This window comes from Oncorhynchus gorbuscha, linkage group LG18 (assembly GCF_021184085.1).
Source record: "Oncorhynchus gorbuscha isolate QuinsamMale2020 ecotype Even-year linkage group LG18, OgorEven_v1.0, whole genome shotgun sequence".
Classification (NCBI taxonomy): Eukaryota; Metazoa; Chordata; class Actinopteri; order Salmoniformes; family Salmonidae; genus Oncorhynchus; species Oncorhynchus gorbuscha.
In genome coordinates, this window is record NC_060190.1 from 6,999,869 (window position 1) to 7,015,172 (window position 15,304).

The following is a 15,304-nucleotide window of genomic DNA, read 5'->3' on the forward strand; positions in this document are numbered from 1 at the left end:
TTAGTGTTTAATTGGCACCTGTCTGAATTCAGAATTTGTCCAAGATGTGGCACTATGTGCAACTGAAACAAGTTGATCATCTACTGTTTCTATGCTGGATGAAACACACGGTTTAAAAGAAGGCATGTGTAAAATAATGGTGCCTAACTGCTCATTTAGCCTCTAATCTTCAAATGAACCAAGTGAATTTTGTACAAGGAATAATTTAAACCGATCAATGAAGTGCCAAGACAAAATGTGTTTCCTACTTTAGAGCAGGAGTGTCAACTCATTCCATGGAGGGCCTAGTGTCTATAGGTTTTTGTCTAAGACCTAGACAACTACCGTAGGTGAGGGGAGTAATTAGTGGCCTTAATTCAGCAATCAAGTACAAGGAAGGAGCAAAACTCCCACAGACACTCGGCACTCCGTGTAATGAGTTTGAAGCTTGCTTTAGAGTAAGGGCTGTCAAACCTGTCAGGAACTCAATTAGAGAATCAACCACACCTGAGTGCATTTCTGAATTCCAAATCAACCCCTAGCCACTACACCTACCACTTAGTCACTTATGGGCATTTGAAACGATCAGATCGGTCATAGCAATATGGTAATTGCATCACCTTGCCTTCTGATAGGCTGGATGCAATTGTTGCCATATTGCTTTTTCAATCATTTCTGATGCACAGAAGTGTTTAGGCCAGGGTGTAGGATTTAGGGGTCAATTTGGAATTAGGAATCAAATGTAGTTCAGGGGCTTACAGCTGTCCTTAATTAGCCAATGACAGTAGAATGGTCTAGGATTTGTTTAAAAGGAGGAGCAACCGAAAAAGAGCTTAAGGGATATTATGCTAGGGCTTATACCAGCCATTAGTTCTGATTACTGGGGAGCTTTTGAGGAGCAAAATGGCAGTGATGATTGGAATCGCTTTCAGGTAGGTTTTTAAAAGTATTGCTCTAGTTTGTTTCCCTTGTCCTTCAGGTGTTACAGGTAGCTTTGTTTATAACAGACATTCTTTTTTTAAAGAGTTTCTTGGCTTTGTTGCCTGCTAATTGGTGGGATAACCTGTTCTCCATCAAGTGAGTTTCTACACATTAATTTCAAGTAACAGTTGTGGTACCAATAACTTCAAAGGCTGGCATTTTAATTTTTTCTTTATCTAACCTAGGTGATGGGTATCCTGCACCAGGTTCTGATGCAGCATGGCTCTATACAGGCTCAATTAGGTCTAAAGGATATGGTAATTACAACTCTCCAACAGCTCAATTGCAAGCGCAGCTGACCGAAGAGCAACAGAAACATCTGTCAGCCATCCTGAAAAAGCTACTGGCCCCCATGCCCCCGGCACCTCAGAAAATGTGGTATCCAGCTCAATTGCCCCAGCAGGAAAAGCAACCGGCCGCCATGACCCAAAAGCAGACGCTACCGGCCAGTTATCCTAAGCAGCCTCAAGCAGTGTTGTATCCAGCTCAAATGCCCCAGAAGCAACCAGTTACTGAACTTCAGCGTCGGAAGGAACAGGCCTCCATACTCCAGCTACCTCAAGTGTGGTATACAGTTAAAATTCCTCAGCAGCAAAAGCAACCAGCTACTGAACCTCAGCAGCAGACGGAACAGGCCTCCATACCCCAGCTACCTCAAGTGTGGTATACAGTTAAAATTCCTCAGCAGCAAAAGCAACCAGCTACTGAACCTCAGCAGCAGACGGAACTGACCACCATGCCCCAGAAGCAACCGGCTCCAATGCCTATACTGCATAAACAACCAACAGATATGCCCCAGAAAGCATGGCATCCAGCTCAAATGCTGCTGAAGCAACTGACTGCCATGCCCCAGCAAGTGTGGTATTCAGCTAAGCCCCAGAAGCAACTGGCCACTGATCCTCAGGAGCAGATTGACCTGACCGCCATGCCCCAGCAACCTCAGCAAGTGTGGTATCCAGCTCAAATGCCCCAGAAGCAACCAACCGCTGAACCTCAGTGGCATCCAGCCAAATTTCCCCAGGAGCAACCAGTCCCTAAGCGTCAACTGCAGAAGGAACTGACCGCCATTCCACCACAACTGTGGCAATCCGCTCAAATTCCCCAGCAGCATAAGCAACCGGCTGCCAAGCTTCAGCAAGTGTGGCAACTGGCCCCCATTCCCCAGCAGCCTCATGATGTGTGGTATCCAGCTAAAATGGTCCAGAAGCAACAAGCAGCTGCAACTCGGAGGCAGAAGGAACTAACCACCATGCCTCAAGAGTGGCATCCAGCTGAGTTTCCCCATCAGCAGAAGTGACCGCCATGCCCCAGCAACCTCAGCAAGTGTGGCATCCAGTGCACAGTCCCCAGCAGCAACAGGAACTGGCCACCATACCCCAGCAAGTGAGGTATCCAGCTCAAATGCCCCAGAAGTATCTGGCCTCCATGCCTCTACCACCGAAGCAACCGACCGCCATAACCCAGCAAGTGTGGCATCCAACTCAAATGCCCCAGCAGCAGAAGCAACTGGCCTCCACACCTCTACCGCAGAAGCAACTGACCGATGTGCCTCAGCAAGTGTGGTATCCAGCTCAAATACAGCAGAAGCAACCGGCTGCTGAACCGCAGCAGAACGAACCGGCCACCATACCCCAGCAAGTGAGGTATCCAGCTGAATTTGCCCAGCAGCAGAAGCAACCGGCCTCCACACCTCTACCGCAGAAGCAACTGACCGACTTTCCTCAGCAAGTGTGGTATCCAGCTCAAATACAGCAGAAGCAACAGGCTGCTGAACCGCAGCAGAACGAACCGGCCACCATACCCCAGCAAGTGAGGTATCCAGCTCAAATGCCCCAGCAGCGGAAGCAACACACTGCCATGCCACAGCACCAACTGACCACCATGTCTCAGCAATTATGGCATGTAGCTCAAATGCCCCAGAAGCAACCAACCGCTGAACCTCAGTGGCATCCAGCCAAATTTCCCCAGGAGCAACCAGTCCCTATGCGTCAACTGCAGAAGGAACTGACCGCCATTCCACCACAACTGTGGCAATCCGCTCAAATTCCCCGGCAGCATAAGCAACCGGCTGCCAAGCTTCAGCAAGTGTGGCAACTGGCCCCCATTCCCCAGCAGCCTCATGATGTGTGGTATCCAGCTAAAATGGTCCAGAAGCAACAAGCAGCTTCAACTCGGAGGCAGAAGGAACTAACCACCATGCCTCAAGAGTGGCATCCAGCTGAGTTTCCCCATCAGCAGAAGCAACCGACCGCCATGCCCCAGCTACCTCAGCAAGTGTGGCATCCAGTGCACAGTCCCCAGCAGCAACAGGAACTGGCCACCATACCCCAGCAAGTGAGGTATCCAGCTCAAATGCCCCAGAAGTATCTGCCCTCCATGCCTCTACCACCGAAGCAACCGACCGCCATAACCCAGCAAGAGTGGCATCCAACTCAAATGCCCCAGCAGCAGAAGCAACCGGCCTCCACACCTCTACCGCAGAAGCAACTGACCGATGTGCCTCAGCAAGTGTGGTATCCAGCTCAAATACAGCAGAAGCAACCGGCTGCTGAACCGCAGCAGAACGAACCGGCCACCATACCCCAGCAAGTGAGGTATCCAGCTGAATTTGCCCAGCAGCAGAAGCAACCGGCCTCAACACCTCTACCGCAGAAGCAACTGACCGACGTTCCTCAGCAAGTGTGGTATCCAGCTCAAATACAGCAGAAGCAACCGGCTGCTGAACCGCAGCAGAACGAACCGGCCACCATACTCCAGCAAGTGAGGTATCCAGCTCAAATTCCCCAGCAGCGGAAGCAACACACTGCCATGCCACAGCACCAACTGACCACCATGCCTCAGCAATTATGGCATGTAGCTCAAATGCCCCAGAAGCAACCAACCGCTGAACTTCAGTGGCATCCAGCCAAATTTCCCCAGGAGCAACCAGTCCCTATGCGTCAACTGCAGAAGGAACTGACCGCCATTCCACCACAACTGTGGCAATCCGCAAAAATTCCCCGGCAGCATAAGCAACCGGCTGCCAAGCTTCAGCAAGTGTGGCAACTGGCCCCCATTCCCCAGCAGCCTCATGACGTGTGGTATCCAGCTAAAATGGTCCAGAACCAACAAGCAGCTGGAACTCGGAGGCTGAATGGACTGAACACCATGCCTCAAGAGCTGCATCCAGCTCAATTTCCCCAGCAGCAGAGGCAACCAGCCCTAATGCTTTTACCGCAGAAGGAACTGAACGCCATACACCAGAAACCTCCGCAAGTGTGGTATCCAGCTCAAATGCCCCAGAACCAACAAACCATTGAACCCCAGCAGCAGAAGCAACCGACCACCTTGGCTCAGCAAGTGTGGTCTCCAACTCAAATTCCCCAGCTGCAGAAGCAACTGGCCACTGAACCTCAGCAGCAAATTGAACCGACCACCATGCCGCAGTTACCTGAGCAAGTGTGGCATCCAATGCACAATCCCCAGCAGCAACAGGAACTGGCAACCATAACCCAGCAATTGAGGTATCCAGTTCAAATGCCCCAGAAGCAACTGACCACCATGCCCCAGCAAGAGTGGCATCCAGCTCAAATGCCCGAGCAGCAGAAACAACTGGCCACCATGCTGCAGAAGCAACCAGCCCCAATGCCTCAACCGCAGAAGCAACAGGCCACCATGCCCCCGCAAGTATGGCATCCAGCTCAAATGCCCCAGCAGCAGAAGCAACCGGCCTCCACACCTCTACCGCAGAAGCAACTGACCGATGTGCCTCAGCAAGTGTGGTATCCAGCTCAAATACAGCAGAAGCAACCGGCTGCTGAACCGCAGCAGAACGAACCGGCCACCATACCCCAGCAAGTGAGGTATCCAGCTGAATTTGCCCAGCAGCAGAAGCAACCGGCCTCAACACCTCTACCGCAGAAGCAACTGACCGACGTTCCTCAGCAAGTGTGGTATCCAGCTCAAATACAGCAGAAGCAACCGGCTGCTGAACCGCAGCAGAACGAACCGGCCACCATACCCCAGCAAGTGAGGTATCCAGCTCAAATGCCCCAGCAGCGGAAGCAACACACTGCCATGCCACAGCACCAACTGACCACCATGTCTCAGCAATTATGGCATGTAGCTCAAATGCCCCAGAAGCAACCAACCGCTGAACCTCAGTGGCATCCAGCCAAATTTCCCCAGGAGCAACCAGTCCCTATGCGTCAACTGCAGAAGGAACTGACCGCCATTCCACCACAACTGTGGCAATCCGCTCAAATTCCCCGGCAGCATAAGCAACCGGCTGCCAAGCTTCAGCAAGTGTGGCAACTGGCCCCCATTCCCCAGCAGCCTCATGATGTGTGGTATCCAGCTAAAATGGTCCAGAAGCAACAAGCAGCTTCAACTCGGAGGCAGAAGGAACTAACCACCATGCCTCAAGAGTGGCATCCAGCTGAGTTTCCCCATCAGCAGAAGCAACCGACCGCCATGCCCCAGCTACCTCAGCAAGTGTGGCATCCAGTGCACAGTCCCCAGCAGCAACAGGAACTGGCCACCATACCCCAGCAAGTGAGGTATCCAGCTCAAATGCCCCAGAAGTATCTGCCCTCCATGCCTCTACCACCGAAGCAACCGACCGCCATAACCCAGCAAGAGTGGCATCCAACTCAAATGCCCCAGCAGCAGAAGCAACCGGCCTCCACACCTCTACCGCAGAAGCAACTGACCGATGTGCCTCAGCAAGTGTGGTATCCAGCTCAAATACAGCAGAAGCAACCGGCTGCTGAACCGCAGCAGAACGAACCGGCCACCATACCCCAGCAAGTGAGGTATCCAGCTGAATTTGCCCAGCAGCAGAAGCAACCGGCCTCAACACCTCTACCGCAGAAGCAACTGACCGACGTTCCTCAGCAAGTGTGGTATCCAGCTCAAATACAGCAGAAGCAACCGGCTGCTGAACCGCAGCAGAACGAACCGGCCACCATACTCCAGCAAGTGAGGTATCCAGCTCAAATTCCCCAGCAGCGGAAGCAACACACTGCCATGCCACAGCACCAACTGACCACCATGCCTCAGCAATTATGGCATGTAGCTCAAATGCCCCAGAAGCAACCAACCGCTGAACTTCAGTGGCATCCAGCCAAATTTCCCCAGGAGCAAACAGTCCCTATGCGTCAACTGCAGAAGGAACTGACCGCCATTCCACCACAACTGTGGCAATCCGCAAAAATTCCCCGGCAGCATAAGCAACCGGCTGCCAAGCTTCAGCAAGTGTGGCAACTGGCCCCCATTCCCCAGCAGCCTCATGACGTGTGGTATCCAGCTAAAATGGTCCAGAACCAACAAGCAGCTGGAACTCGGAGGCTGAATGGACTGAACACCATGCCTCAAGAGCTGCATCCAGCTCAATTTCCCCAGCAGCAGAGGCAACCAGCCCTAATGCTTTTACCGCAGAAGGAACTGAACGCCATACACCAGAAACCTCCGCAAGTGTGGTATCCAGCTCAAATGCCCCAGAACCAACAAACCATTGAACCCCAGCAGCAGAAGCAACCGACCACCTTGGCTCAGCAAGTGTGGTCTCCAACTCAAATTCCCCAGCTGCAGAAGCAACTGGCCACTGAACCTCAGCAGCAAATTGAACCGACCACCATGCCGCAGTTACCTGAGCAAGTGTGGCATCCAATGCACAATCCCCAGCAGCAACAGGAACTGGCAACCATAACCCAGCAATTGAGGTATCCAGTTCAAATGCCCCAGAAGCAACTGACCACCATGCCCCAGCAAGAGTGGCATCCAGCTCAAATGCCCGAGCAGCAGAAACAACTGGCCACCATGCTGCAGAAGCAACCAGCCCCAATGCCTCAACCGCAGAAGCAACAGGCCACCATGCCCCCGCAAGTATGGCATCCAGCTCAAATGCCTCAGCAGCAAAAGCAACCAACTACTGAACCTCAGCAGCAAATTGAACCAACCGCCATGCCCCAGCCACCTCAGCAATTGTGGCATCCAGATCAATTTCTCCAGGAGCAGAAGCAACCAATCACTATGCATCTACCGCAGAAGGAACTGACCGCCAATCCACCACAACTGTGGCAATCCGCTCAAATGCCCCAGCAACATAAGCAACCGGCTGCCATGCTTCAGCAAGTGTGGCATCGGGCACAGAAGCAACCGGCCCCTATGCCGCAGCAGCCTCACGACGTGTGGTATCCAGCTAAAATGGTACAGAAGCAACAAGTCGCTGCACTGACAGCCATGCCGCAGACACATCAGAAAGTGTGGCATCCAGATCAATTTCTCCAGGAGCAGAAGCAACCAATCACTATGCATCTACCGCAGAAGGAACTGACCGCCAATCCACCACAACTGTGGCAATCCGCTCAAATGCCCCAGCAGCAGAAGCAACCGGCTTCCACGCCTCTACCGCAGGCGCAACCAGCCGCCATACCCCAGCAAGTGTGCTATCCAGCTCAAATACCGCAGAAGCAAACTGCTGCTGAACCGCAGCAGAACGAACCGGCCACCAAACCCCAGCAAGTGTGGCATCCTGCTCAAATGCCGCAGAAGCAAGTGACTGCCTTGCCTCGGCACCAGAAGCAACCAGTTGCATGCCACAGAAGCCTCAGCAAGTGTGGCATCCAGCTCCGACGCAGAAGCAGCTGGACGCTGATCCTAAGCAGCCTCCGCTAGTGTGGTATCCAGCTCCAATGCCCCAGCAGCAGAAGCAACTGACTGCCATACCTCAAAGTCTGCCATCCATCCCAAATGCGCCAGAAGCAACTGGCCCCATGTCTCAGCAGAAGCACTAAAGATGGTGGTTCTGGTAGCTCTCAGGCCAGCATCGTTGAACATTCAGTTCTCATCCCAATCCGTTCCTACAATTCCAAATCGCTTTACAAGAATGGCGAAACTGTCTTCTCCCAAACCCGCTACACTCCTGGGAACATTGTCTGTTAAAAGTGGAAAAGCTCCCAATGACAGTGTTGGCATATTTGAACCAAGCACATACTCACCACTCGTAAATGTTCCTACAAGTTAACGTACAACTTTAATCTAATCTTCACTTTGCTTTCTGAATTTGAAGTCCTTCAACTAACCATGTTTCAGCCAACAGGAAAATCTAATAGTGGACTCATCCTTTAGAAGCTGATGGTGAGACTTTAATGTCAAATTGATTTTGTTGCTGACACTTTAATTTCTTTCAGGTTTTAGTCATGCTTTTGTTTTGACCAGGAAGTTGCCGGTGCTCTTGCTATTCTTGCATGATTGAATCAATAAAAATGTCATTGAAATACTGAGTTCTCCTGTGCCCACTGTGCTTGCTGATTTCAAACATATGTGGGTTGTCAGTGCAGTTTGTAGTAAAAGGGAATGTGGCTCAGGTTTCAAATATCTGGGGTTTACATTTGCTACCGGTTATTCAAAGATTGGCTCTACATTTGTGTTGTGAACTGTCAGACCTTCCTCATGGTCATATTTTGTGTATATTGACACCCTTTCAAATGACTGGATTTGGCTATTTTATCCTCACCGGTGTATAAAATCGAGCACACAGCCATGCATGCAGCCTTACTGAAGAGCTCTGACTTTCAACGTGGCACAGTCATAAGATGACACATTTCCAAGTCAGTTTGTCAAATGTTACCCCGGTCAAATAAGTCCTGTTAATGTGATAGGCCACCCACACTCAGAACAATGCTGTACCGCATAATCTTCTGTCCTCGGTTACAACATTTGGTGTTAAGCTCGCTGCCATTGGACTCTATCGCAATGGAAGTGAGTTCTCTGGAGAGACTGATCACTCCATCGGGCAGGATGAATCTGGGTTTTGCGACTGCCAGAACGCTACCTGCCCGACTGCATAGTGCCAACTAAAGTTTGGTGGAGGAATAATGGTCTGGGCTGTTTTTGATGGCTTGGGCAAGACTGCTTTGTTCCAGTGAATGGAAATCTTAATGCTACAGCGCACAGTAACATTCTAGACAATTCTGTGGTTCCAACTGTGTCAAAAGTTTGGGGGAAGGCCCTTTGCTGTTTCAGCATGACAATGCCCCTTTGCACAACGCAAGGTCCATACAGAAACAGTTTGGTTTGGAAGAATTTGATGGGCCTGCGAAGAGCCTTGACCTCAACCCTATTGAACACCTTTGGGATGAATTGGAATGCTGACTGTGAGCCAGGCCTAATCAACATCAGTTTCTGACCCCGTTAATGCTGTTGTGGCTGAATTTTATATTTTATTTTACCTTCAACTAGGCAAGTCAAGAACAAATTCTTATTTTCAATGACGGCCTAGGAACAGTGGGTTAACTGCCTGTTCAGGGGCAGAACGACAGATTTGTACCTTGTCACCTCGGTGATTTGAACTTGCAACCTTCCGGTTACTAGTCCAACGCTCTAGATGTAGTTATGTAAGCATGCATTGTACACGGTGTTGACAATCCAGACGTATTCTTCAACCTCAGTCTGAGCCTTAGGGAGCTAACATAAGGAATTGTTTTAAACGTTCAACCATGATCAATTAGCTGTATGAATCTTTGGGACACTTTAGGTATCAACATTTTATTGCAATGTTTTGATAAAATATAGAATTTTGCCTTTGATATTATAGCCCACAGAAATACATTGAATGACACCTTTTTTATAAATGGCAAAGTTTTGTAGTCTATCCATTATCTTGGTGATGACACATATTTAACCCTTTATGTATGTTGGCACCATTGCCTCCATACTTCCATTAGTTTGTATGGGCTGCCTTCAGATGAGTACGTGAAACTTGTTGGGGTCATAGAGCAAAACGGAACCATGTTTGTGAGTCTCCCCTTTCCATAGTGGTCATAATAGTTTGTAGGCCAAACCGTTCAGACGCCACAGACTCTTTCGTGAGAAGATGGATTTCAGGTATGTCACATGGTCTGACAAACTCAGCTGTAGCTCGGCCTCGTACACCAGATGCGGAAGGGTGACATGGGCAGGCGGATAAAGTGGATTAAGATGCAGCCCATGCAAAACCTAACCTATAGCTCATTCCTCCTGCAAGTCCATTTATCGTACCACAGAGTCTTAAAAAATGGATTCAGTGTACTTGAACTTTACAATGCCTGGAACGGTTTAACCTATCAATTAACAAAGATATTCCCGAACAGACAACAGATGGTCTAAGAACATATACATTTTTCTAAACCAAGTATTGATAGTAAAATCACCAAACTGCACAGTATGAGAACCCAGACCTTAAATGGATCCGTTTAAGTTCCAACAATGAAGCCGGCAAGGCACTAGCGGGGAAGCTTAGCTAGCATAATGTGTCACCTGGAACTCATTCACAAACATTGACACAACTCGACACATTTGCCTGCTGTAGTCGACTGTTTGTTTGGCCAAAGACTCATGACATGGGATGAAATTGTATATTCATTCAATGGCATATTTTATGTAAAAATGTAAATTCTGTGTTGTCTCTTGTCTAGCATGCAGTACCATTCAAATGTGGACACACCTTCTCATCAATGTGCTTTCATTGTAAAGTCTTTTTGAAATCAGACACTTTGGCTGGATTTAAAACAAGTTTATCTTTAAAATGGTGTGAAATACTTGTGTTTGAGGAATTGTAATTATGGCATTGTTGTTCAACTAGCTAACATTAGCTAGCTGGCTCGTTAGCTAACGTTACGTGACGTGTGTACAACACCCGTTGAATATGTCCTTGTGTCAGTAAACGTCTGCAAAAAAGTGTAAATGAAATTGTTGCCAGCAGAACAGGTTAGGCTGTTTTCATGTTATCCAGAGGTAAACAAATCATCGGCCAGAGCATCAAGTATGTGCTCCGAGAGTGAAACAAGATGGGTGGGGCTAAAGCTTAATAAGAGGGTGTGAACGATTCTGAATGGGTGTAGACAAAGAAGAGCTCTTCACTAGATTCCAAAACATTCAAAGGCGATTTTTGTCAAAAGAGAGTTTACAAGTTGATCAACGTTCAAAGCAGAATTACTTTCCCATTGTTCTTCAAATGAAGAAGCCCCTTTTTTATATTATATTAATTAACTAACTCATCAATATGTTTTTTAAAAGACAACGTATGTACTGATACACCGTACTAGGTACGCACACTTCAATCATTTAGAATAATTTTTGTGTACCCTAGAAAACAACATATACTTAGTTTTCCATGTATTCAAATCAAATCAAATCAAATCCAATGTTATATGTCACATACACATGGTTAGCAGATGTTAATGCGAGTGTAGCGAAATGCTTGTACTTCTAGTTCCGACAATGCAATAATAAACAACAAGTAATCTAACTAACAATTCCAAAACTACTGTCTTATACACACAAGTGTAAGGGGATAAAGAATATGTACATAAAGATATATGAATGAGTGATTGTACAGAGCGGCATAGGCAAGATACAGTAGATGGTATCGAGTACAGTATATACATATGAGATGAGTATGTAAACAAAGTGGCATAGTTAAAGTGGCTAGTGATACATGTATTAGATGATACATGCAGTAGATGATATAGAGTACAGTATATACGTATACATATGAGATGAATAATGTAGGGTATGTAAACATTATATTAGGTAGCATTGTTTAAAGTGGCTAGTGATATATTTTACATAATTTCCCATCAATTCCCATTATTATAGTGGCTGGAGTTGAGTCAGTGTGTTGGCAGCAGCCACTCAATGTTAGTGGTGGCTGTTTAACAGTCTGATGGCCTTGAGATAGAAGCTGTTTTTCAGTCTCTCGGTCCCAGCTTTGATGCACCTGTACTGACCTCGCCTTCTGGATGATAGCGGGGTGAACAGGCAGTGGCTCGGGTGGTTGTTGTCCTTGATGATCTTTATGGCCTTCCTGTAACATCGGGTGGTGTAGGTGTCCTGGAGGGCAGATAGTTTGCCTCCGGTGATGCGTTGTGCAGACCTCACTACCCTCTTGAGAGCCTTACGGTTGTGGGCGGAGCAGTTGCCGTACCAGGCGGTGATACAGCCCGACAGGATAATCTCGATTGTGCATCTGTAGAAGTTTGTGAGTGCTTTTGGTGACAAGCCAACTTTCTTCAGCCTCCTGAGGTTGAAGAGGCGCTGCTGCGCCTTCTTCACGATGCTGTCCGTGTGGGTGGACCAATTCAGTTTGTCTGTGATGTGTATGCCGAGGAACTTAAAACTTGCTACCTTCTCCACTACTGTTCCATCAATGTGGATAGGGGGGTGTTCCCTCTGCTGTTTCCTGAAGTCCACAATCATCTCCTTAGTTTTGTTGACGTTGAGTGTGAGGTTATTTTCCTGACACCACACTCCGAGGGCCCTCACCTCCTCCCTGTAGGCCGTCTCGTCGTTGTTGGTAATCAAGACTACCAATGTTGTGTCGTCCGCAACCTTGATGATTGAGTTGGAGGCGTGCGTGGCCACGCAGTCGTGGGTGAACAGGGAGTACAGGAGAGGGCTCAGAACGCACCCTTGTGGGGCCCCAGTGTTGAGGATCAGCGGGGTGGAGATGTTGTTGCCTACCCTCACCACTAGTCTCTATTCAATAATAATATAAGGTCAATAAAGGTTTTCAGCAAAATAATGAAAGCGTAATATAGATCAGATAGAGCCTGATCAGCAGGGCGGGCGATAGTGTACACAACTGTATCGTCTGCAAACAGGTGCAGGTAAAACTCTGTCATCATTATATGTGGTCCTTCTGTAGCTCAGCTGGTAGAGCATGGCGCTTGTAATGCCAGGGTAGTGGGTTCGATCCCCGGGACCACCCATACGTAGAATGTATGCACGCATGACTGTAAGTCGCTTTGGATAAAAGCGTCTGCTAAATGGCATTTATTATTATTATTATTATATATTTCTGACAAAACAATATCATTCATGTATACAATATAGTTGTTTATTAGACATTGTAACATATAACACAATATCTAGATACTAAAAAATGTACATGCAACAATTGAACAACAATTTCGACCCCCCTCGGGTTATTATGTATACAATTTGACGATACATTGGCTATTTTAGTATTCCTTTTTTATTTTTTATGGAGTCGTTTTTTTTTTTACATGTAATCTAAGATCTTCACAACCAAATACATACACAACTTTTTTTATATGGCTATATAAACTGAACTCTTGGTTTCATTTGCTTTATAATAATGATTTACAAATGTATGTTTCTACCATTCCTCTCTGCAGATCCTCTCAAGCTCTGTCAGGTTGGATGAGGAGTGTTGCTGCACAGCTATTTTCAGGTCTCTCCAGAGATGTTTGATCGGGTTCAAGTCCGGGCTATGGCTGGGCCACTCAATTGGTGCCAGGTTTCCTCCAGACGTGACGCTTGGCATTCAAGCCAAATAGTTATCTTGGTTTAATCAGACCAAAGAATCTTGTTCTCATGGTTTTAGAGTCTTTAGGAGTTTTTTGACAAACTGTGATGTGCCGTTTACTGAGGAGAGGCTTCCACCTCACCACTCTTGGTGGAGTGCTGTAGAGATTGAACTCCAGAGGAAATCTAGAGCTCTATCAGAGTGATAATCGATAAATTTATAAACGATGGAGGCCACTGTGTTCTTAGGGACCTTCAATGCTACAGAAATTTTTTGGTACACTTCCCCAGATCTCTTAATCAAGGATTAGTAGGGGATTTATCTGAAAGTACAAATATCAGATACATTCCATTACATCTGCGCCATCGTAGGTTTCAGCAAAGGGTTTTTCCACTGAGTTAAAACTCAGACATCTCAGAATTCACAGTCAAACACAGACTGCGCATCTCGCCCACTTGAGACAAAGCAGCCCAAGAAACGTTCCTGAATAAAGCCCTGATCATCCACATACCTGACGATAACTGTCAACTGCAAGCAGACTGGTGTCACCTGAACAATACCAGCAAAACGCTTGACCCTATAAGGTATGACAGTGATTAATCAGTTGTAAAAGGGTTTATATGGGCTATGGGACCAGTTTTTTCTAATCAAGTCAAATGGTTTTTAAAAAACTCCTGAAAACTGGCCCTGTGTCAGGGTGTGACTAGGGTGGTAAATCTGTTTATATTTCTTTGTTGGCAGAGTATGGTTCCCAATCAGAGGCAGCTGTTTATCGTTGTCTCTGATTGGGGATCATACTACTTAGGCAGTCCTTTTTCCCACCTTCAGTTGTGGGATATTGTCTTTGTGTGTTGCATGTGTTGCACTCCTAGCTTTACATTCATTGAGTTATTGTTTTTGGTGGAAGATTTCAAATTCATTTAAAATGTATGCCTACCACGTTACACCAAAACATCACAAAATGGACATGAAGTCAACACAACGAGTGATGTAAAGTAACAACTATCAATGCCCGGCCATCCAGAGTTCATCAGGCCAGTCAATTTTGCATTTCTGCAGGATTTTTGAGCATGTCAAATTTCTGTCATTTGGCCCACAAAAAAATTCCTCATGCACAATTTTAAAAAAATATGATAATAAAATTGGACAAAAGTATATTCCTACAGTTCTTACACATGTGTTGACAAAAGAATCGAAAGAATTTCGAAAAACGGTCCAGAAAGCACTTTAAGGGGTGATAAGTTGACAAAATTTTGCTTTTGGACATTGACTTGGGTTACATTTCCAATATCAAAAACCACAGTGGAGCGGATTCGCCCCCTGTTGAATTTTTAAAGTGTTACAACTGGCAATTGCCATATGGCATTTGCAATACACTTTGCATGAATCAACGCCGAATTGGGTGGTATTGGCCGATGTGTATATTGTTTGTCCGATGCCAATGAATTCCCATTCATTTGTCCAATACAGGGGGGTATTCCCTTACTATGACTGTGCCATGTTGAAAGTCAAAACTCATCAAGGCCCTTCTACTGCCAATGTTTGAATATGGATATCGCATGGCTGTGTGCGAAATTATACGAGTCAGCAATGGGTGTGGCTGAAATGCCGAAACACGACATTTGAAGGTGTCAACATACAAAAGTATGAACATGTGGAAGGTCTGTTATTTCACCACTTGACAACACTAATGTAGAGCCAAACTTGGAATTTAAACACCCAGTAGCGAAGGTAAAAACCAGCCATTTGAAGACTGCCCCACATTCTCTTTTACTGCCAACTATACCAGTAACCCACCCCATCTTTTTGAAATCAGCAAGCACAAGAGTACCCTCAGTATTACAAAGACACTAGATATTGGAAAGTAAAATTGTTTATTGATTCAGTCATGAAAGAGTAGCAAGAACACCGGAAACCTCCTGGTCAAAAGCATGACTGAAACCTGAAAAAAATTAGAACAGTGTCAGCAACAGAATCTTATGTCATCAATTTGACATTAAAAAAAGTCTCATCAGCTTCTAAAGGAAGAATCCACCATTAGATTTTCCTGTT

At 46.9% G+C, this 15,304-nt stretch overlaps 2 protein-coding genes across 3 annotated transcripts; both read left to right on the top strand.

The window, feature by feature from the left end:
* Positions 1-811: 811 nt before the first annotated feature.
* LOC124002465 (bromodomain-containing protein DDB_G0280777-like) lies at positions 812-2,257 on the top strand. Its single transcript, XM_046309876.1, has 3 exons — positions 812-911; positions 1,004-1,056; positions 1,146-2,257. The coding sequence occupies exons 1-3, from the start codon at positions 883-885 to the stop codon at positions 2,255-2,257; spliced, it is 1,194 nt and encodes a 397-aa protein (XP_046165832.1). The 5' UTR covers positions 812-882.
* Positions 2,258-2,261: 4 nt separating this feature from the next.
* LOC124002464 (mediator of RNA polymerase II transcription subunit 15-like) lies at positions 2,262-8,225 on the top strand. Of its 2 annotated transcripts, none has more exons than XM_046309874.1 (2): positions 2,262-5,979; positions 6,748-8,225. In XM_046309874.1, the coding sequence occupies exons 1-2, from the start codon at positions 2,263-2,265 to the stop codon at positions 7,615-7,617; spliced, it is 4,587 nt and encodes a 1,528-aa protein (XP_046165830.1). In that variant the 5' UTR covers position 2,262; the 3' UTR covers positions 7,618-8,225. The 2 variants fall into 2 exon arrangements, with proteins under 2 accessions (XP_046165830.1, XP_046165831.1); XM_046309875.1 differs by having other exon boundaries at positions 2,262-3,780; positions 4,549-8,225.
* Positions 8,226-15,304: the final 7,079 nt, after the last annotated feature.

Excerpts from the sequence above, each read along its gene's own strand:
- LOC124002465 (XM_046309876.1), top strand. The coding sequence starts at position 883 with ATGGCAGTGATGATTGGAATCGCTTTCAG. Across the intron at positions 912-1,003 it reads ATGATTGGAATCGCTTTCAG|AGTTTCTTGGCTTTGTTGCC; the intron begins GTAGGTTTTTAA and ends CTTTTTTTAAAG. Across the intron at positions 1,057-1,145 it reads GATAACCTGTTCTCCATCAA|GTGATGGGTATCCTGCACCA; the intron begins GTGAGTTTCTAC and ends TATCTAACCTAG.
- LOC124002464 (XM_046309874.1), top strand. The coding sequence starts at position 2,263 with ATGCCCCAGCAACCTCAGCAAGTGTGGCATCCAGTGCACAGTCCCCAG. Across the intron at positions 5,980-6,747 it reads ACACTGCCATGCCACAGCAC|CAACTGGCCACCATGCTGCA; the intron begins CAACTGACCACC and ends GAGCAGCAGAAA.